The following is a 16,565-nucleotide window of genomic DNA, read 5'->3' on the forward strand; positions in this document are numbered from 1 at the left end:
TTTTTTTTCTATTTTACTTATTTTTGAGGTAATATATTTTTTAATTTACATTATAATAAAGGTTTCATTATACTCTTATTTTTAAAAAAAGATTTATTTATTTCGAAAGTCAGAGTTGAAGAGAGGGAGAGGGAGAAAGAGTGACAGTGAGAGAGAGAGAGAGAGAGAGAGAGAGAGATATTGAGGTTGAGGTCTTCCATTGCTGTTTTACTTCCCAGGTGGCTGCAATGGCCAGTGCTGGGTGAGACCAAAGCCAGGAGCTTCATCTGGGTCTTCCTTGTGGGTGGCAGGTGTCCAAATACTTGGGTCATTCTCTGCTGTCAATCCCAGGCCATTAGCAGGGATCTGGATAGGAAATAGAGCAGCTGGGATGTGAACCAGCGCCTATATGGAATGTGGTGTACAGACAGTGGCTTTACCAGCTACACCACAATGCAAGTCCCCTTTGCTGTGTTTGTAACTTGTATTTTCCCAGTGATTAGGGATACTTTTGGCCATTTGTATATATCCTTTTGATAAATGTCTGCTTAGGTCCCATTTTTAAATTGGGCAGTTTTCTTGCTATTGAGTTGTTTAAGTTCCTGATATTTTGGATATTAACATATTCATAGATATACAATTTGCAAATATTTTCTCCTATTCTGTGGATTATTTCTTCACATTGTTGATGGTTTCTTTGCTGTATAGAAACTTTAGTTTTATACCATTTGTCTATTTTTGTTTTTGTTGTTTATGCTTTCAAGATATGTCATAAATATGTTCTCTCAATTTGTCAGTTGTCTTTCGTCTTTGTTTATATTTTGTGGGTATCATACAATGCTTGAAAAATACTTATGTAGTCAAAGTTACCAACATTTTTATTCCATTCTTCCAGAGTTACATCTTGGTTAGAAAGCCTTTCCCTTTACCAAGGTTAAAGAGGAAGTCACCCATGTTTTCTACTATTATTGGTATGGGTTCACTTGTTATATTTAGATCTCCAATCCATTTGAAGTTTATTCTTGTGCATGATGCACACTTTAGATTAACTTACTATATGCTTACCAACTGTCCAGTGTCATTCAGCTAAAAACCCTTTCTTCAACCCAGTAATTTGAGACACTGCCTTTGTCAAGCATGGAGTATTCATATGTATTTGGGATGAATTCTGAACTTCTTATTCCATCCCATTGGTTTATTTGTCTATTAATATACCAGTACCAAAATCCTCAATAAAATTCTGGCCAATAGAATGCAACAACACATCAGGAAGATCATCCACCCAGACCAAGTAGGATTTATCCCTGGTATGCAGGGATGGTTCAATGTTCGCAAATCAATGTGATACACCACATTAATAGACTGCAGAAGAAAAACCATATGATTATCTCAATAGATGCAGAGAAAGCATTTGATAAAATTCAACACCCTTTCATGATGAAAACTCTAAGCAAATTGGGTATAGAAGGAACATTCCTCAATATAATCAAGGCAATTTATGAAAAACTCATGGCCAGCACCATATTGAATGGGGAAAAGTTGGAAGCATTTCCACTGAAATCTGGTACCAGACAGGGATGCCCACTCTCACCACTGCTATTCAACATAGTACTGGAAGTTTTAGCCAGAGCCATTAGGCAAGAAAAAGAAATTAAAGGGATACAAATTGAGAAGGAAGAAGTCAAACTATCCCTCTTTGCAGATGATATTATTCTTTATGCAGGGGATCCAAAGAACTCTACTAAGAGACTATTGGAACTCATAGAAGATTTTGGCAAAGTAGCAGGATATAAAATCAATGTACAAAAATCAATAGCCTTTGTATACACAGACAATGCCAAGGCTGAGAAAGAACTTTGGGGATCAATCCAATTCACAATAGCTACAAAAAAAAAAAAAAAAAAAAAAAGCAAATACCTTGGAATAAACTTAACTAAGGATGTCAAAGATCTCTACGATGAGAATTGCAAAATCTTAAAGAAAGAAATAGAAGAAGATACCAAAAAATGGAAAAATCTTCAGTGTTCATGGATTGGAAGAATCAATATCATCAAGATGTCCATTCTCCCAAAAGAAATTGATTCAATGCGATACCAATCAAAATACCAAATACATTCTCTTCAGATCTGGAAAAAATGATGCTAAAATTCATATGGAGGCACAGGAGACCTCGAATAGCTAAAGCAATCTTGTACAACAAAAACAGAACCAGAGGCATCACAATACCAGATTTCAAGACATACTACAGGGCAGTTATAATCAAAACAGCATGGTACTGGTACAGAAACAGATGGATAGACCAATGGAACAGAATAGAAACACCAGAAATGAATCCAAACATCTACAACCAACTTACATTTCATCAAGGAGCTAAAACCAATTCCTGGAGCAAGGACAGTCTCTTCAACAAATGGTGCTGGGAAAATTGGATTTCCACATGCAGAAGTATGAAACAAGACCCCACAAAAATCTACTCATCATGGATTAAATATCTAAATCTATGACCTGATACCATCAAATTATTAGAGAATATAGGAGAAACCCTGCAAGATATAGGCACAGGCAAAGACTTCTTGGAAAAGACCCCAGAGGCACAGGCAGTCAAAGCCAAAGTTAACAACTGGGATTACATCAAATTGACAAGCTTCTGTACTGCAAAAGAAACAGTCAGGAAAGTGAAGAGGCAACTGTCAGAATGGGAGAAAATATTTGCAAACAATGCAACTGATAAAGGATTAATAACCAGAATCTACAAAGAGATCAAGAAACTCCACAACAACAAAACAAACAACCCACTTATGAGATGGGCCAAGGACCTAAATAGACATTATTCAAAAGAAGAAATCCAAACGGCCAACAGACACATGAAAAAATGTTCAGGATCACTAGCAATCAGGGAAATGCAAATCAAAACCACAATGAGGTTTCACCTCATCCTGGTTAGAATGGCTTACATACAGAAATCAACTAACAGCATATGCTGGCGAGGATGTGGGGAAAAAGACACACTAATCCACTGTTGGTGGGAATGCAAACTCGTAAAACCACTATGGAAAACAGTTTGGAGATACCTCAGAAACATGAATATAGCCCTACCACACGACCCAGCCATCCCACTCCTCGGAATTTACCCAAGAGAAAATAAATTGGCAAATAAAAGCGCTATCTGCACCTCAATGTTTATTGCAGCTCAATTCACAATAGCTAAGACATGGAATCAACCTAAATGCCCATCAACATGAGACTGGATAAAGAAATTATGGGATATGCACTCTATAGAATACTACACAGTAGTAAAAAAAAAAATGAAGTCCGGTCATTTGCAACAAAATGGAGGAATCTGGAAAACATCATGCTGAGTGAAATAAGCCAGTCCCAAAGGAACAAATATCATATGTTCTCCCTGATCAGTGACAACTAACTGAGCACCTAAAAGGAAACCTGTAGAAGTGAAACTGACACTATGACAGCTCTTGTCCTGACTGTCCAGGAACAGCTTACTATTTTATTATTTTTAATATTTTCTTCTTCTACTTAATACCACTGGTTGAACTCTTTAAATTTAAATTTAAATTCAACTGAAAATTGATCCCTGTTAAAAAATGAGAGAGGGAGGAGATGTACAGTTTGGATATGCTCACTTGGACTTACTCCTAATGGTAAAGCTAGAAACGTGCCGTGGGACTCCCAACTTTCATTAAGTTGGCAGGTACCAATGCCATCTTACTAGTTAAACTGATTAGTTAAGTTCATAATTGATCATAAAGATAGGATTAAGTGTCAAAGGAATAACATAAATAAGACCAGTGTCTGCTAATAATAATTGATAGATTTAAAAAGGAGAAAATGATCCAACATGGGAAGCAGGATACATAGCAGACTCATAGAATGGCAAATGCCCTAAATAGCACTCTGGCCTCAGATTCAGCCCTTAATACATTTGTGTCTGGCTAAAAAGCCCATGAGAGTCTCTCAGGCATGAAAAGCCAAGACACTGTGGCAAAAAAAAATAAAATAAAATAAAATAAAATAAAATAAAAAAATAAAAAAAAACCTAAATGAAAGACCTCTGTGAGATCCCAGTGGAAATAACGGGCCATCAAAGAAGGAGGTACCTTTCTCTGAAGGAGGAGAGAATTTCCACTTTGATTATGGCCTTTTCTAAATAAGGTTGGAGTTTGTGAACTCAAGAGGCTTCCATAGCCTTCACAGCTCATGATGAGAGCCTCAGGTGATCACTGACGTCATAAATAAAAGTGTCAATTGTTAAATCAACAACAGGAGTCACTGTGCACTTACTCTCCATGTAGGATCTCTGTCCTTAATGTGTTGTACTATAAGAATTAACAGTAAAAACTAGTCATCAAACAGTACTTTGTATGTCTGTGGGTGCAATCTGTTGAAATCTTTACTTAGTATAGAGTTGATCTTCTGTATATAAAGATAATTAAAAATGAATGTTAATGAAGAATGGGGTGGGAGAGGGAGTAGGAAATGGGATGGTTTGCAGGTGGGAGGGTGGTTATGGGGGAAAACTGCTATAATCCAAAAGTTGTACTTCTGAAATTTATATTTATTAAATAAAAGTTTTCTAAAAAAAATGTACCAGTACCACATCGTTTTGATTATAAAGCCTGTATAATATGCTTTAATATCTGGTAGTCAGAGTCCTATTCTTTAATTAGCTACTATAGAACTAAGGATAATGTTTAGCTTTGTCGTATTTCTAGGTCTAAATAGTTATATCTCATGTACTGTTATTATTCAATTACAGATGGCTGATTATTTGAGCCAATAGAGATTAGGGCCAAAACCAAACATAAATTTTAAAGAAAAGTGACTAATTTACTTAGCTCACCTAGATTCCCAAAGAAGTACATCTGATACAACATAAATAGTCTAAGTGCATTTAATCCACAGTTTATGAAGCACTTTCTCAGAGGGCTGGTAGAATTCCACACACTCTACCAAGATTCATTCTGGAATACACAAATCTGACTCTGGTTTGACCTAGTAAGTTAGTTGGGAAACATTACTATCAATAAGCACCCAGGTGAATGCCCCAAGATTTCTTTATGAAAAATATTGACATCAGAATTTATTCACAGGGTGGTGCCGTGGCTCACTAGGCTAATCCTCCGCCTGCGGCACCAGCATCCCGGGTTCTAGTCCCAGTTGGGGCGCCGGATACTAGTCCTGGTTGCTCCTCTTCCAATCCAGCTCTCTGCTGTAGCCTGGGAGTGCAGTGCAGGATGGCCCAAGTGCTTGGGCCCTGCACCCACATGGGAGACCAGGAGGAAGCACCTGGCTTCGGATCAGTGCAGTGCACCAGCGGTAGCGGCCATTTGGGGGGTGAACCAACGGAAGGAAGACCTCTCTCTCTCTCTCTCTCTCACTGTCTAACTCTACCTGTCAAGAATATAATTTATTCACAAACATGAATTGAATTTCCACCAAAATGCCAGGCATTGTGCTAGGTCCTGGACAGACAATAATGAGCAATATAGATATGACCCCTGTTTGTTCTTCAGAGTTTAGCGGGAAAGATGGGCAATTAAATAAGTTAATAATAGTAGTGTGATAAATACTGAGAGAGAAGAAATACAGGATATTGGGACAACACACAATTGAGGCATCTTAAGCTAACTTAGAAGAGCCAGATAAGACTTCTTATAAGAAGCTATATCTAGCTGAGATATGAAGGAGGAGCAGATGGGAGTATGGTAGTGTTATAGCCAGAGGAAAAACACATTTACCAAAGCTCTAAGGCAAGACACAGCTATGCACTTTCAAGAAAGTGAAATCAATTTTAAGTGTAAATGAGTGGGGAGTGGCGAGGTTTCAACTAGGGATGGTTTTGCTCCCCAGGCAACATTTGGAAATGTCTGGAGACATTTTTGATGGTCCTAACTGGAGGCTGAGGGAATGCCACTGGCATTGGGTAGAGGGCAACGATAGCAAACATCCTATAACAGAGAGGCCAACACACATTGCCCCTCTGCCCAACTCTGCGCACAAAGAAGTGTCTGGCCCCCAATATCCAGCAAATTAAAGGTTCTTTCATTAGAATTCATGTGATGTTTAAGAAGTGAATACGAATATCCTTCAGGAACAACAAGGAGACCATTTACTGGTTTTAAGTAGCAAAAACAAATATATGTTTTAGAAAGATTACTCAGGCTTCAGTATAGAGAAAAGACTAGAATTCCCAATTTATTTAATAAATATTTTATGTGCCAGGCTTTTTTCTGGGAACTGAAGGGTGAACATTTCAACACTGATCTGTTCTAATGGTAGGGGCAGATAAACACTGAAACTGACAAGGTTGTTTTCCCTATCACTACCCTGAATATAAATGAAATTTGGGTCTGACTATAAAACTCAGTATTAATTTTTAGAGGAGTAAATCCATAGATGGATTTCATAAAATAACAATAGGGCATTTGTTGTTTGATTTGGATAGTACTTCTCCTAAATATAAATCTTTCAAAAAACAGCCACTGCAATACAAATGAAATATTATATTTCATTGTTATTTTTTACCCTCTGTGTGTGTGTGTGTGTGTACCTGGTTTATAGCTCCATATTATGCGCAACATGCTCACTATCACAGAATTGCTGAAATGAGTACTTCCTTTGATTGATAGCTTCAATTGCAGCAGCAGCAATTTCAGGAGACATGATTAGTTGACATCCCATGGATATAGTACAGAACTAATCCCTTGGCAAGGATGACATTTGATTTTTTTTCTTATGCAGATTTCCATAGGAAAAAAAAATTTTGTTTTTTGTGTCTCTGACACTTCTTAAAATTACCTGGTTTCTTTAAGTAGCTTATTTCAGGTGGATTAGTTTCCTAATCAAAGGACAAAGCCAATGACAACTTGCCTAATGTGACATGAGAGTCAAGAGGCATAAAACCTTTTTTTCAAGAATTTTAGGTCCTTTTTTGAAGCCATATGCAGTGATTGATAGATTTTTCCAAAAGAACACTAAACAAAAATCCTTCCTGCCACACTCGACAGTAGCAGAGTGGGGGTGAAGAGCACAGCTCTGCAGCTGCCTGTCTCACTTCACTCTTAACTCAGTCACATTGCAGTCCGCGTTCATCTCAGAGCCTGTTTTCTTACTTGAGAATAGAGACAATAATAATATTTACGTTCATGGTATTAATAACTAGTTCTGAATCCTAGCTTCTAGCTAAATCCTAGCATTTATTAACAGAATGACCTTGGAAAAATTAAGGTGCAGTTTCTTTATCTGTCAAATGGGGATAAGAATTGCCATCTCACAGGACTGAAGTAAGAATGAGGGGGTTGACACTGTGGCGTAGAAGCTAAGCTTCTGCCTGCAGTGCTGGCATCCCATATGGGCAACAGTTCATGTCCTGGCTGTTTCTCTTCTGATCCAGCTCTCAGGAGAAGATGACCCAAGCACTTGGGTCCTGGCACCCGCACAGGAGACCCTGAGGAATCAGACTGGCCCAGCTCTGGTTGTTGCAGCCATTTGAGGAGTGAACCAGTGGATGGAAGACTCTGTCTCTCCCTCTCTCTGTCTGTAACTCTACCTCTCAAATAAATAAAAACTTAAAAAAAGTAAGAATGAGGAAATGAGGACACAAATATGAGAGTACTTTAAATAAAAATTCATGGACAAATGGAAATTAAAATTTTGGAAATCCATGCATAATTTGTACATGATACGCATCTTTCATGAACTTTCATGAGACCTCTTAGATGTATGGATTTCAAATTTTCTTTCCACCAAAATAAACTTATCTTTTAATTCATTTTTCATGAATTTCTGAAGTACTCTTTTATAATGTAAATAGCACTGGGCCTCAAGACACATTAGGCTCTCAGTAACTGGAAGCCAACTTTTTGTCCTGTGAATTCTGCATTTATAACCACCTAGTAGCAACAAATCTGAAACCTGGAAAAGTTGTTATTATAGTTATATTTACATATCCAGGAAAGGCCCAGAATGAGACCTCTGGGGTTTCTCTGCCTTGACTACAGTTCAGAAGAAATATGAATTGTTAACTGGAGATACTCCTGAGAGTTGCTCATCTAGCAAAAACTTGCTACTTCAAGTGGAAAATGTTTCTTTGATAAATAAATAAAAGTGTTCTAAAGCTGTGGCAAAAATTCTTCAGTGTCTCAGTTAAGTAGAAGCACAGGAAGTAGCAAGAATTATGAAAGACCAGTAGTAATTACTAATATACAAGAGCTGACACTCAGAACTTTGTCAGAGTGAAGATTTTTCAAGGATGTTTAAAATTCTTATTTATTAGCATATCTCACCTAAATAGTAACTGATTTAAAAATCTCACTTAAAAAGATAATTTCTGCTTACTGCTTTAATTTTTTTAGATGAGAAAGAAGGTTGCTGGGCTCTGTTTTACACTTCCTCAGCACATAGCTGAACTGTAACATGTGGCACAATTACTGGGAATATATGGAATTTTAATGTAAAGGGCTACTTCTTATACAATATTTAGTACAAGCTTAAAAACACACCATGCCAAGATTTATATTTTGCTTAAGGAAGACACAATTATGAAACTCAAGATGTGATCAGGGGCTGGCATTATGGCACAGCAGGTTAAGCTGCTGCTTGCAATGCCAGTTCGAGTCCCAGCTGCTCCACATCCCATACAACTCCCTGCTAAGATACCTGGGAAAGCAGTTGAAGATGGCCCTTATACGTGGAGAAAGCAGAGGAAGATGGCCCAAGTACATGGGAGACCCAGATGGAGTTCCAAGCTCCAGGCTTTAGTTGGATCAAAGGAATGAATAAATGGATGAAAGATTTATTTCTCTCTCTAAATCTGCCTTTCAAATAAATAAGTAAATCTTTAAAAGATAAAAGGATGTGATTACTCCTCAACTAAGTGTAAACAGTCATTATTCCCTACTTACATTCTTTAACATTTTTCAAATATTGACCATAAATATCTTGGGACATCTCTTGATGAGAGGGAGACTAAGATATTACAATGTGGGGGAGACTTAATTCTTTGTGATCTTAGCCCCAGTTGACACACTACACATTTGTTTGTTTATTGTCCTAGCACCACAAGAGCACAGCACCACTGCGGGCTACACAGCAGCAGGGGCCTGTTTGTTCTGTTCACTGATGTATCTTCAGTTCTGGACTAGGAGCCGCTTAACCATATGCTCTAAGTTAGTAACTATGTATCTATGATGCTAGAAGCTACTGAGTTAGTAACTATGTATCTATGATGCTAGAAGCTAGTGAGTTAGTAAGGATAGGAAGGAGATCTCAGACTGTCTTCAAAAACCTATCTACAGATGAGTGTGTACAAATGAGTGGGCTTAATTAGTAATGTAGCTGGAGGAAATAAACTGCTTCTGGCTTTGGGCTAGATTGTATTTCTATGAAGAAATTAGAACTTTGTGATATATAAGCCACCTGTAAAACTTCAGAAAAGCTTAAGAATTCGAAGCATTAGGTACTGCGGAAGATGAGGGTGAGGAAGGGAGGTAGAAACACAGTTTATGTGAAATCTGTAGAAGGAGAAGTTGGATTCCCACACTGCCAGCCACTCTGCCCAAGCAGGTGACCACCTTCTCCTATGCTCACAGGATGGAGAATTATATTTACTAGAGAAACTAGCAAGAGAGAATATAGATACAGGAACATCACCTAGAGAGTAGGGTGGGGATCAGGATCAGGTGCAGGGCTGAAACAAGGAACTTAAGTAAAGACTGCATACTGCTTTTTTTAAAAAAAAAAAAAAAAGTTTGAAAATCAGAGACACAGAGAAAAACAGAGATCTTCACTCCCCAAATGCCTATAACAGCTAGCTGGGAGTGGGCCAGGAACCTGGAATTCAATCAGATCTCTTGTGGGCGGCAGGGACCCAAGCACTTCAGTCCTCCCTGCTGCTTCCCAGGATATGCATCAATAGGAAGCTGGAATCGAAAGCAGAGCTGCAAGTTGAGACTGGGTCCTCTGATGGGGGAAGTGGGCATCACAGACAGTGTCTAATTACTGCACCAAACACTGGGCTCCGAAGTCTGCAGACTGAATCACGAAACCCTAGCCCTCCTCTCTTGCCCAGGTCTAGAACGCAGACAGCCAAAATACATTCCTAGACAAGATACTGGAGGACTCTTTGTTAGAGAATATAAATAGAACAGGAAAAAACTTAAGGACGCAGCCTTTTGGGTATTTTCAATAAAGGTTGGATAACCTTATGCTCTGTTGTCAAACTCTCCACACACATAAGCTTCTGCTCAGTTTTTCACGGCCTAATCATTAAGGAAAGGAAAACACATTGCACCTATAAAATGATGACAGGAAATTACAAAAAGAAAGGAATAACTGGAGAAAGAGAAAGAGCTACTGTAACTTAAAACTGTGATAATAGAAATAAAAATTTTATGACAGGATTAGAAGATAATGTTGAGGAAGTCTCTCAAAGGTGGATCAAAAAAACACAAAAAATCAAAAGTATAGAAAATAGGAGAGAAAAACAAACTGGACTAGCAGTATAGGAAATATAACTTTTGATTAATAGGAGTTATAGATGGAGAGAACAGAGGTTATGGTGGTGAGGAAATTAACAACAAATAATATAAAAAATTTTCCAGAATTAAAACAGTATCTGCAGAGCTAGCTAAGAGCCAACAGAATAAATGAAAAAATATCCTAGAACAATTTGATAAAAAGAAGCACCTGAAAGCTTCTGGAGACGGGAAAAAGGGAGGGCTGCTGGTGTGGTGTAAGGGGTTAAGCTGCTGCCTGCAATGCTGGCATCCCAGATGGGCGCTGGTTTGTGTCCTGGCTGCTTCCAATCCAGCTCCATACTAATGTGCCTGGGAAAGCAGCGGAAGATGGACCACGTACTTGGGCCTCTATACTCATGTGGCAGACCTGGAAGAAGCTCCTGGCTCCTGGCTTCCCAGTCTCATGCACTTTGGCCATTTGGGGAGTGAACCAGCGGATGGAAGACCTGTATCTCTCTATCTCTCCCTCTCTCTGTAACTCTGCCTTTCAAATAAATAAAATAATTTTTTAAAAAATAAAAAGAGAAGGGCTGGCGCTGTGGCTCAGCGGGTTAACGCCCTGGCCTGAGGTGCCGGCATCCCATATGGGCGCCAGTTTGAGACCTGGCTGTTTCTCTTCTGATCCAGCTCCCTGCTACGGCCTGTGAAAGCAGTAGAAAATGGCCCAAGTCCTTGGGCCCCTGCACCTGCATGGCAGACTCAGAAGAAGCTCCTGGCTCCTGGCTCCAGATTGGCGCAGCTCTGGCAGTTGTGGCCAATTGAGGAGTGAACCATCGGATGGAAGACCTCTCACTCACTCTCTCTCTCTCTCTGACTCTCCTCTCTCTGTGTAACTCTGACTTTTGAATAAATAAATCTTTAAAAAAATAAAAAGAGAATAAAAGGGACACATAAAGGATTAAAAATATAAATGCTAAGAGATTATTTGATAGCAATATTGGAAGCTCAAGAAAACAGAGCAATGCCTTAAAAATTTAAAGGGATAATAATTTTTAACCTAGAATGATACACTATATCAACCAAACAGTAAAGAATGTGCATAGAGGCTGGCGCCACGGCTCACTAGGCTGGCTAATCCTCCTCATGCGACACCGGCACCCCGGGTTCTAGTCCTGGTTGGGGCGCCGGATTCTGTTGCAGTTGCTCCTCTTCCAGTCTAGCTCTCTGCTGTGGCCAGGGAGTGCAGTGGAGGATGGCCCAGGTGCTTGGGCCCTGCACCCGCATGGGAGACCAGGAAAAGCACCTGGCTCCTGGCTTTGGGTCGGCGCAGCGTGCTGGCTGCAACACACCAGCCTTAGAGGCCACTTGGGGGGTGGGGGGTAAACCAACGGAAAAAGGAAGACCTCTCTCTCTCTCTCTCTCTGTCAAATCTGCCTGTCAAAAAATAAAAATAAAAAAATAAATAAAGAATGTGCATAGAATAAAGATGCTTTTAGAAGTATTAAGTCTCAAGAAACTTATGGTTTTTAAAATTTTTTTAATTTATTTTATTCATTTGAGAAAAGCCAGAAACCTTGAGCTCCTGGGTCTCCCACGTGTGTGGCAGGGACCCAAACAGTTGAACCATCATCTACTCTCTCCCAGGATTCACTGGCAGGAAGCTGGATCAGAAACAGAAGTGCTGAGACTTGAATTGGCACTGCAATATGGGATGTGGGCTTTGGGCTTCCTAAGTGGTGGCTTAACTCCCTGTGACATTATGTCCATCCCCCCCCAAAAAACATTGTTCAAGAAGGAAATATTATTCTTGTTCCCAGATTGGAATCTATTTCCATAGTATTAATAGTAAAAATAATGTAACATGGATTTAACAAAAAAATCATAATGTAACTGTTTTGGGATAGTAACGAGGTGAAAGAGCTGTAGAGCTGTAATTCTCATAATTCATATTAAGAAACAAGAGATATTGTGTAAATGGATGAAAAGGTTATAGTAATACATGAATATTATTTATACATACAGAGGTCAAAATTAGAGGTAAACATTGAGAAACTGTCCTAAGAGTTGAAAGTTGTTTCTTTGGGAAGAGAATAAGAGGAAGTGAACTGCTGGTTTTGAGCATTATTTAATTTTTTATATGCATACCTTATACTTTGGAAAAAACTCAGAAAATCTGAACCCAAATGCATAAAAATATTGTGGGCAATATAATTTAACAGGAAGAGTTTTGACCTAAAAATTAAAATGAAAAACCACTGATTTCATATACTGTGATTTTTAAGTACCAACCATATACTTGACTCTCAACTTCCTTATCTATTCACTTTAGGATTTTATTTCTAAGGTCCTTTACAACTCTAAGGTTCTGATTAAATCATAAAATATTATAGGAATAGCAAACAAAATACCACATTCTTTTCTCCATGTTTTCATGATATATACCTTTACATATTTTACCTTTGTATATTTTTGTTCACTTTGTCAAGGGTCTCCCTACCTTTGCCTTCTTGATGTGAAAACAGAACTAGTGTGTCCCCAGCTAGGGACTCCTATTGTACCTGTGAGGCTAGTCTTCGCATAGCCTCCTCCTGTCGCCTGCGCATTTCTGGAGTCCCTGGGCAGCTTCCACTGGTGATAGATGAGTGGGCTGAAGGTGGCTGTGTGAGTGGTAGCTCTCTGTTGGCATCCACATCTGAATAAAAAGATGAGATGTTTGCATCAGATAATCATAAAACTCTGAACTAAAGGAAGATTTAATTCCAATTGTTATGATCTAGTAATTCCACTCCTAGGTGTATATCCAAGAGAAATAAAAACACAGGTCCATACAAAAACTTGTACACAAATATTTATAGAAGCATGACTCATAATAGCCTCAAAGTGGAAATAACTCAAATGTACATCCATTGAAAGCTGGATAAAATGTAGTATATCCATATAGTGGACTACTACTCACTTGACAATAAAAAGAAATGATATAGATAAATGTTACTATAGATGATTCTTAAAAATATTATACTAATTTAAAAAATTATATGTTGTATGATTCTGTTCACGTGATTCCCAGGATAGGTGAATACATAGAGACAGAAAGTAAATTAGTGATTCTCTAGGTAAGAGGGGGAGAATGATGATTTACTACTAATAGGCTTTTTTTTTTTTTAAGGAGGATGAGATCAGAGGACTGGCACTGTGGTGTGGTAGGTTAAGCCTCTGCCTGTGATGCCAGCATCCCATAAGGGTAGCATTTTGAGTCCCAGATGCTCCAGTTCTGATCCAGCTCCTTGCTAATGGCCTGGAAAAGCAGTGGAAGATGGCTCAAGTGCTTGGGCCCCTGCATCTATGTGGGAGAACTGGAAGAAACTCCTCGCTCCTGGCTTCAGATCGGCCCAGCACTGGCCATTTTGGCCATCTGGGGAGTGACCCAGAGGATGGAAGACCTCTCTCTGACTCTCCCTCTCTCTGTAATTCTACCTCTCAAATAAAGAAATCTTTTTTTTTTTTTAAAAGGAGGATGAGACCCTCTAAAATCAAAGTATGATGAATACTGTACAATCCTGTGGGTATATTGAAAATGCTGAATTGAACACTGTAAAGTGGGTAAATTATATGGTATATTAATTATAGCTTAATAAGCTATTAAATTTTTAAAAATGGTTTCTAACATTTTAATATTTATTATTATTTATCATTAGAAACTAGAGACTTCATTTATGAATAAGATGATACCTTAAAATGGGTATCACAATAAATATCTGAAGTTGTTATTTAATAGTCAATAGCTATTTATAAAAAGAAGGAATGGAGAAGGTAGTCCTCATTTAACTTCTTATCAACATGAGTTAATTTGGACTTCTATCCAGTGGTGGAACAGATCCCTGGTCACCCAATAGGATTCTGAAGGATTGCAGAGGAGTGGGTAGAGTAGAGGGTAGAGAAAAAGCCTGAAGAAATGTTTATACTTTGAGTTGAGGTAAAGTTCTATGACTGTCTGTTGCTGTATTATTTCTCTTGTTCACACTATCCCCTCAATTCCGTTCCCTTTTATTTGGTATTTGATTTTGTGGGTAATTATTGTCCAAATGCTCTCTATCTCTTTAGCAATCCCTTTCCTTTTTGTCTGTGTGTCTTGCTTTCTGTTTGGAATTTACAGAACAACAGAAATAAAAATTAATAGGTAGGCAGTAAATATTATGCACAGAAAAATGGCAAAACAGACTTCTGAAAGTAGTAGTACAGGGAGAGTGGGGTTTGCTTGGGGGTTTGGCAGCTGTTGGCAAATGTCAAATCTAAATAACTACACTGGGACTTTTAGAGGTAAGAAAATATGGTCTTGTATTTGACAGAGCTTCTCCAACTACTGTACTGAGTATATCTGTAGTTAATGTAATATTGTCTGAATTATGCAACTGGCCCATCTTCACAAAACGTTTTTGTTCTCTGGATGTGTGCTGGTGGGTGGGTGACGGTGGTGGTGGTGAATGATGGGGAGTCAGGTTTGGGAGAGTGGGTGGAAAGCAGGATGACAGGCTAGTGACTGTCTGACAGCTTCTCTGCACATTCCCAGGAAAAGGACAAGGAGGGGCCGGTGGGGGGTTGCGTGTCTGTGGGGGAAGGAGAGCAGGCAATGCACGACCGCAGGCCAGACTGCTCCCGTCTTCTGCGGCAGCAGTGCTCACTGTGGGGGAGGCAGGGGCAGGTGATGCAGAGAGAAGACAGGAGCACCAGCAATTTTCCTGATTATAGCAACTAATCATTGGTATCACTGGCCAAGGAAGGATTAGAAAAGCCGGCACAACTAAAAACAAAAACAGAAACAAAAACAAACTATCCAAGCTTAATATAAGTTAAATTTTGTAAAAAATTAACTCATCCTTCTATATACAGGTATCATATTTATTCATTAATGAAAAAAATTCTGCTGTGGCCAGTAACATTTTCAGTGCCAGCTCACATTGGAACAATTTAGATTTATACCAGAAAATAGCTTTCAGTCTATCAGCCATTTATTCTTTACTTTTCTTTAAGGACTACTGACTGGTTCTGCTGAGATGGTGGAAGTAGAATGTAATTAAAATTATATAAGACAATACTAGTTTTGTGTAATTCTGAAAGGTAAATAAACACATACGGGGGGCTCCAAAAAGTTCATGGAAAAATAAAATTAGAAGATAATGCACACTTCTGGGGATGCCCATTGCCTGACAGGGTGCCTGGGTTTGAGTCCCATCCCTGCTCCCGATTCTAGCTTCCACTGGGAGGCAGCAGGTGATGGCTCAAACAGTAGGGTCCCTGCCACCCATGTGGGAGAACTGAATTAAGTACCCAGATTTTGGCTTTGGCCTCAGTTGCGGGCCACTGCAGGCATTTTGGGAGTAAATCAGCAGGTGGGAGATCTCTTTCTCTGCTTCTCTCCCCTTCCAAAAAAAAAGAAAATGCAAAGTTTCCAAGAAGTTTTAAAACCATTTCATACTTTATCTCCCTTGACTCATTTTCAATTTTTGAAAGTTATCAGGTCAAATCTCGCGTTTCAGCAATGGATGCTCACCTCACCAATGGGGAGTGTTCTAGTGCCTCTGGAGATTCTCAGGAGATAAAAGGCAGTACATGTAAGAGAATAATTTAATGAACTGCTTGAAAAAACGGTCTCTGCTTTAGAGAGTGCTTGGGCTGTTTTCTATTAACTCTTGCTTCTCCAGGCCTTTGTGGGACCCTAAATCCCCTTGCTTTCTGAGAAAGCAGCTCATCTTACCCTTGCAATTTATCTTCTGTCATGAATGATTTTATCACTCTTATCTGCAACAGTGATAAATGGAGGAGCCAGAGAGACTATTAGCTGTCTGGTTTTCTTTACACACACTCAGTTACTTCTTAGAGTACTTAAGTAAGTATTTCGCATGACAGTTTTTAAGCACTCAAAGGAAAACACTGGAATAAGTGTAGAAATTTCTTTTCAATCATGAAGACATATTCTGAGAATCAAAACATTAGCACAGAAGCAATTCTTAAAGATTAATTAATTCTTCATTTCACAGATGAGAAAATTGAGATTGAAAGGATTAAACTAAACTCTCAAAAGTCACCAAGTACTGCAGAGATAATCTGAGTGAT

General features: G+C 38.8%; 1 protein-coding gene across 19 annotated transcripts in view; it reads right to left on the minus strand.

The window, feature by feature from the left end:
* TANC2 (tetratricopeptide repeat, ankyrin repeat and coiled-coil containing 2) overlaps positions 1-16,565 on the minus strand; it is a 438,885-nt gene that overhangs the window by 93,677 nt on the left and 328,643 nt on the right. For all 19 annotated transcript variants that reach the window (XR_007911352.2, XM_051825098.2, XM_051825097.2 and 16 more), the window contains one exon: positions 13,013-13,146. Coding sequence is in view for 18 of the 19 variants with exons in the window: in XM_051825098.2 (XP_051681058.1) it covers positions 13,013-13,146 (134 nt within the window). In the remaining variant the exon portion in view is untranslated. The remainder of the gene's footprint in view (positions 1-13,012; positions 13,147-16,565) is intronic.

The sequence above is a fragment of the Oryctolagus cuniculus genome, chromosome 17 (assembly GCF_964237555.1).
Source record: "Oryctolagus cuniculus chromosome 17, mOryCun1.1, whole genome shotgun sequence".
Lineage (NCBI taxonomy): Eukaryota > Metazoa > Chordata > Mammalia > Lagomorpha > Leporidae > Oryctolagus > Oryctolagus cuniculus.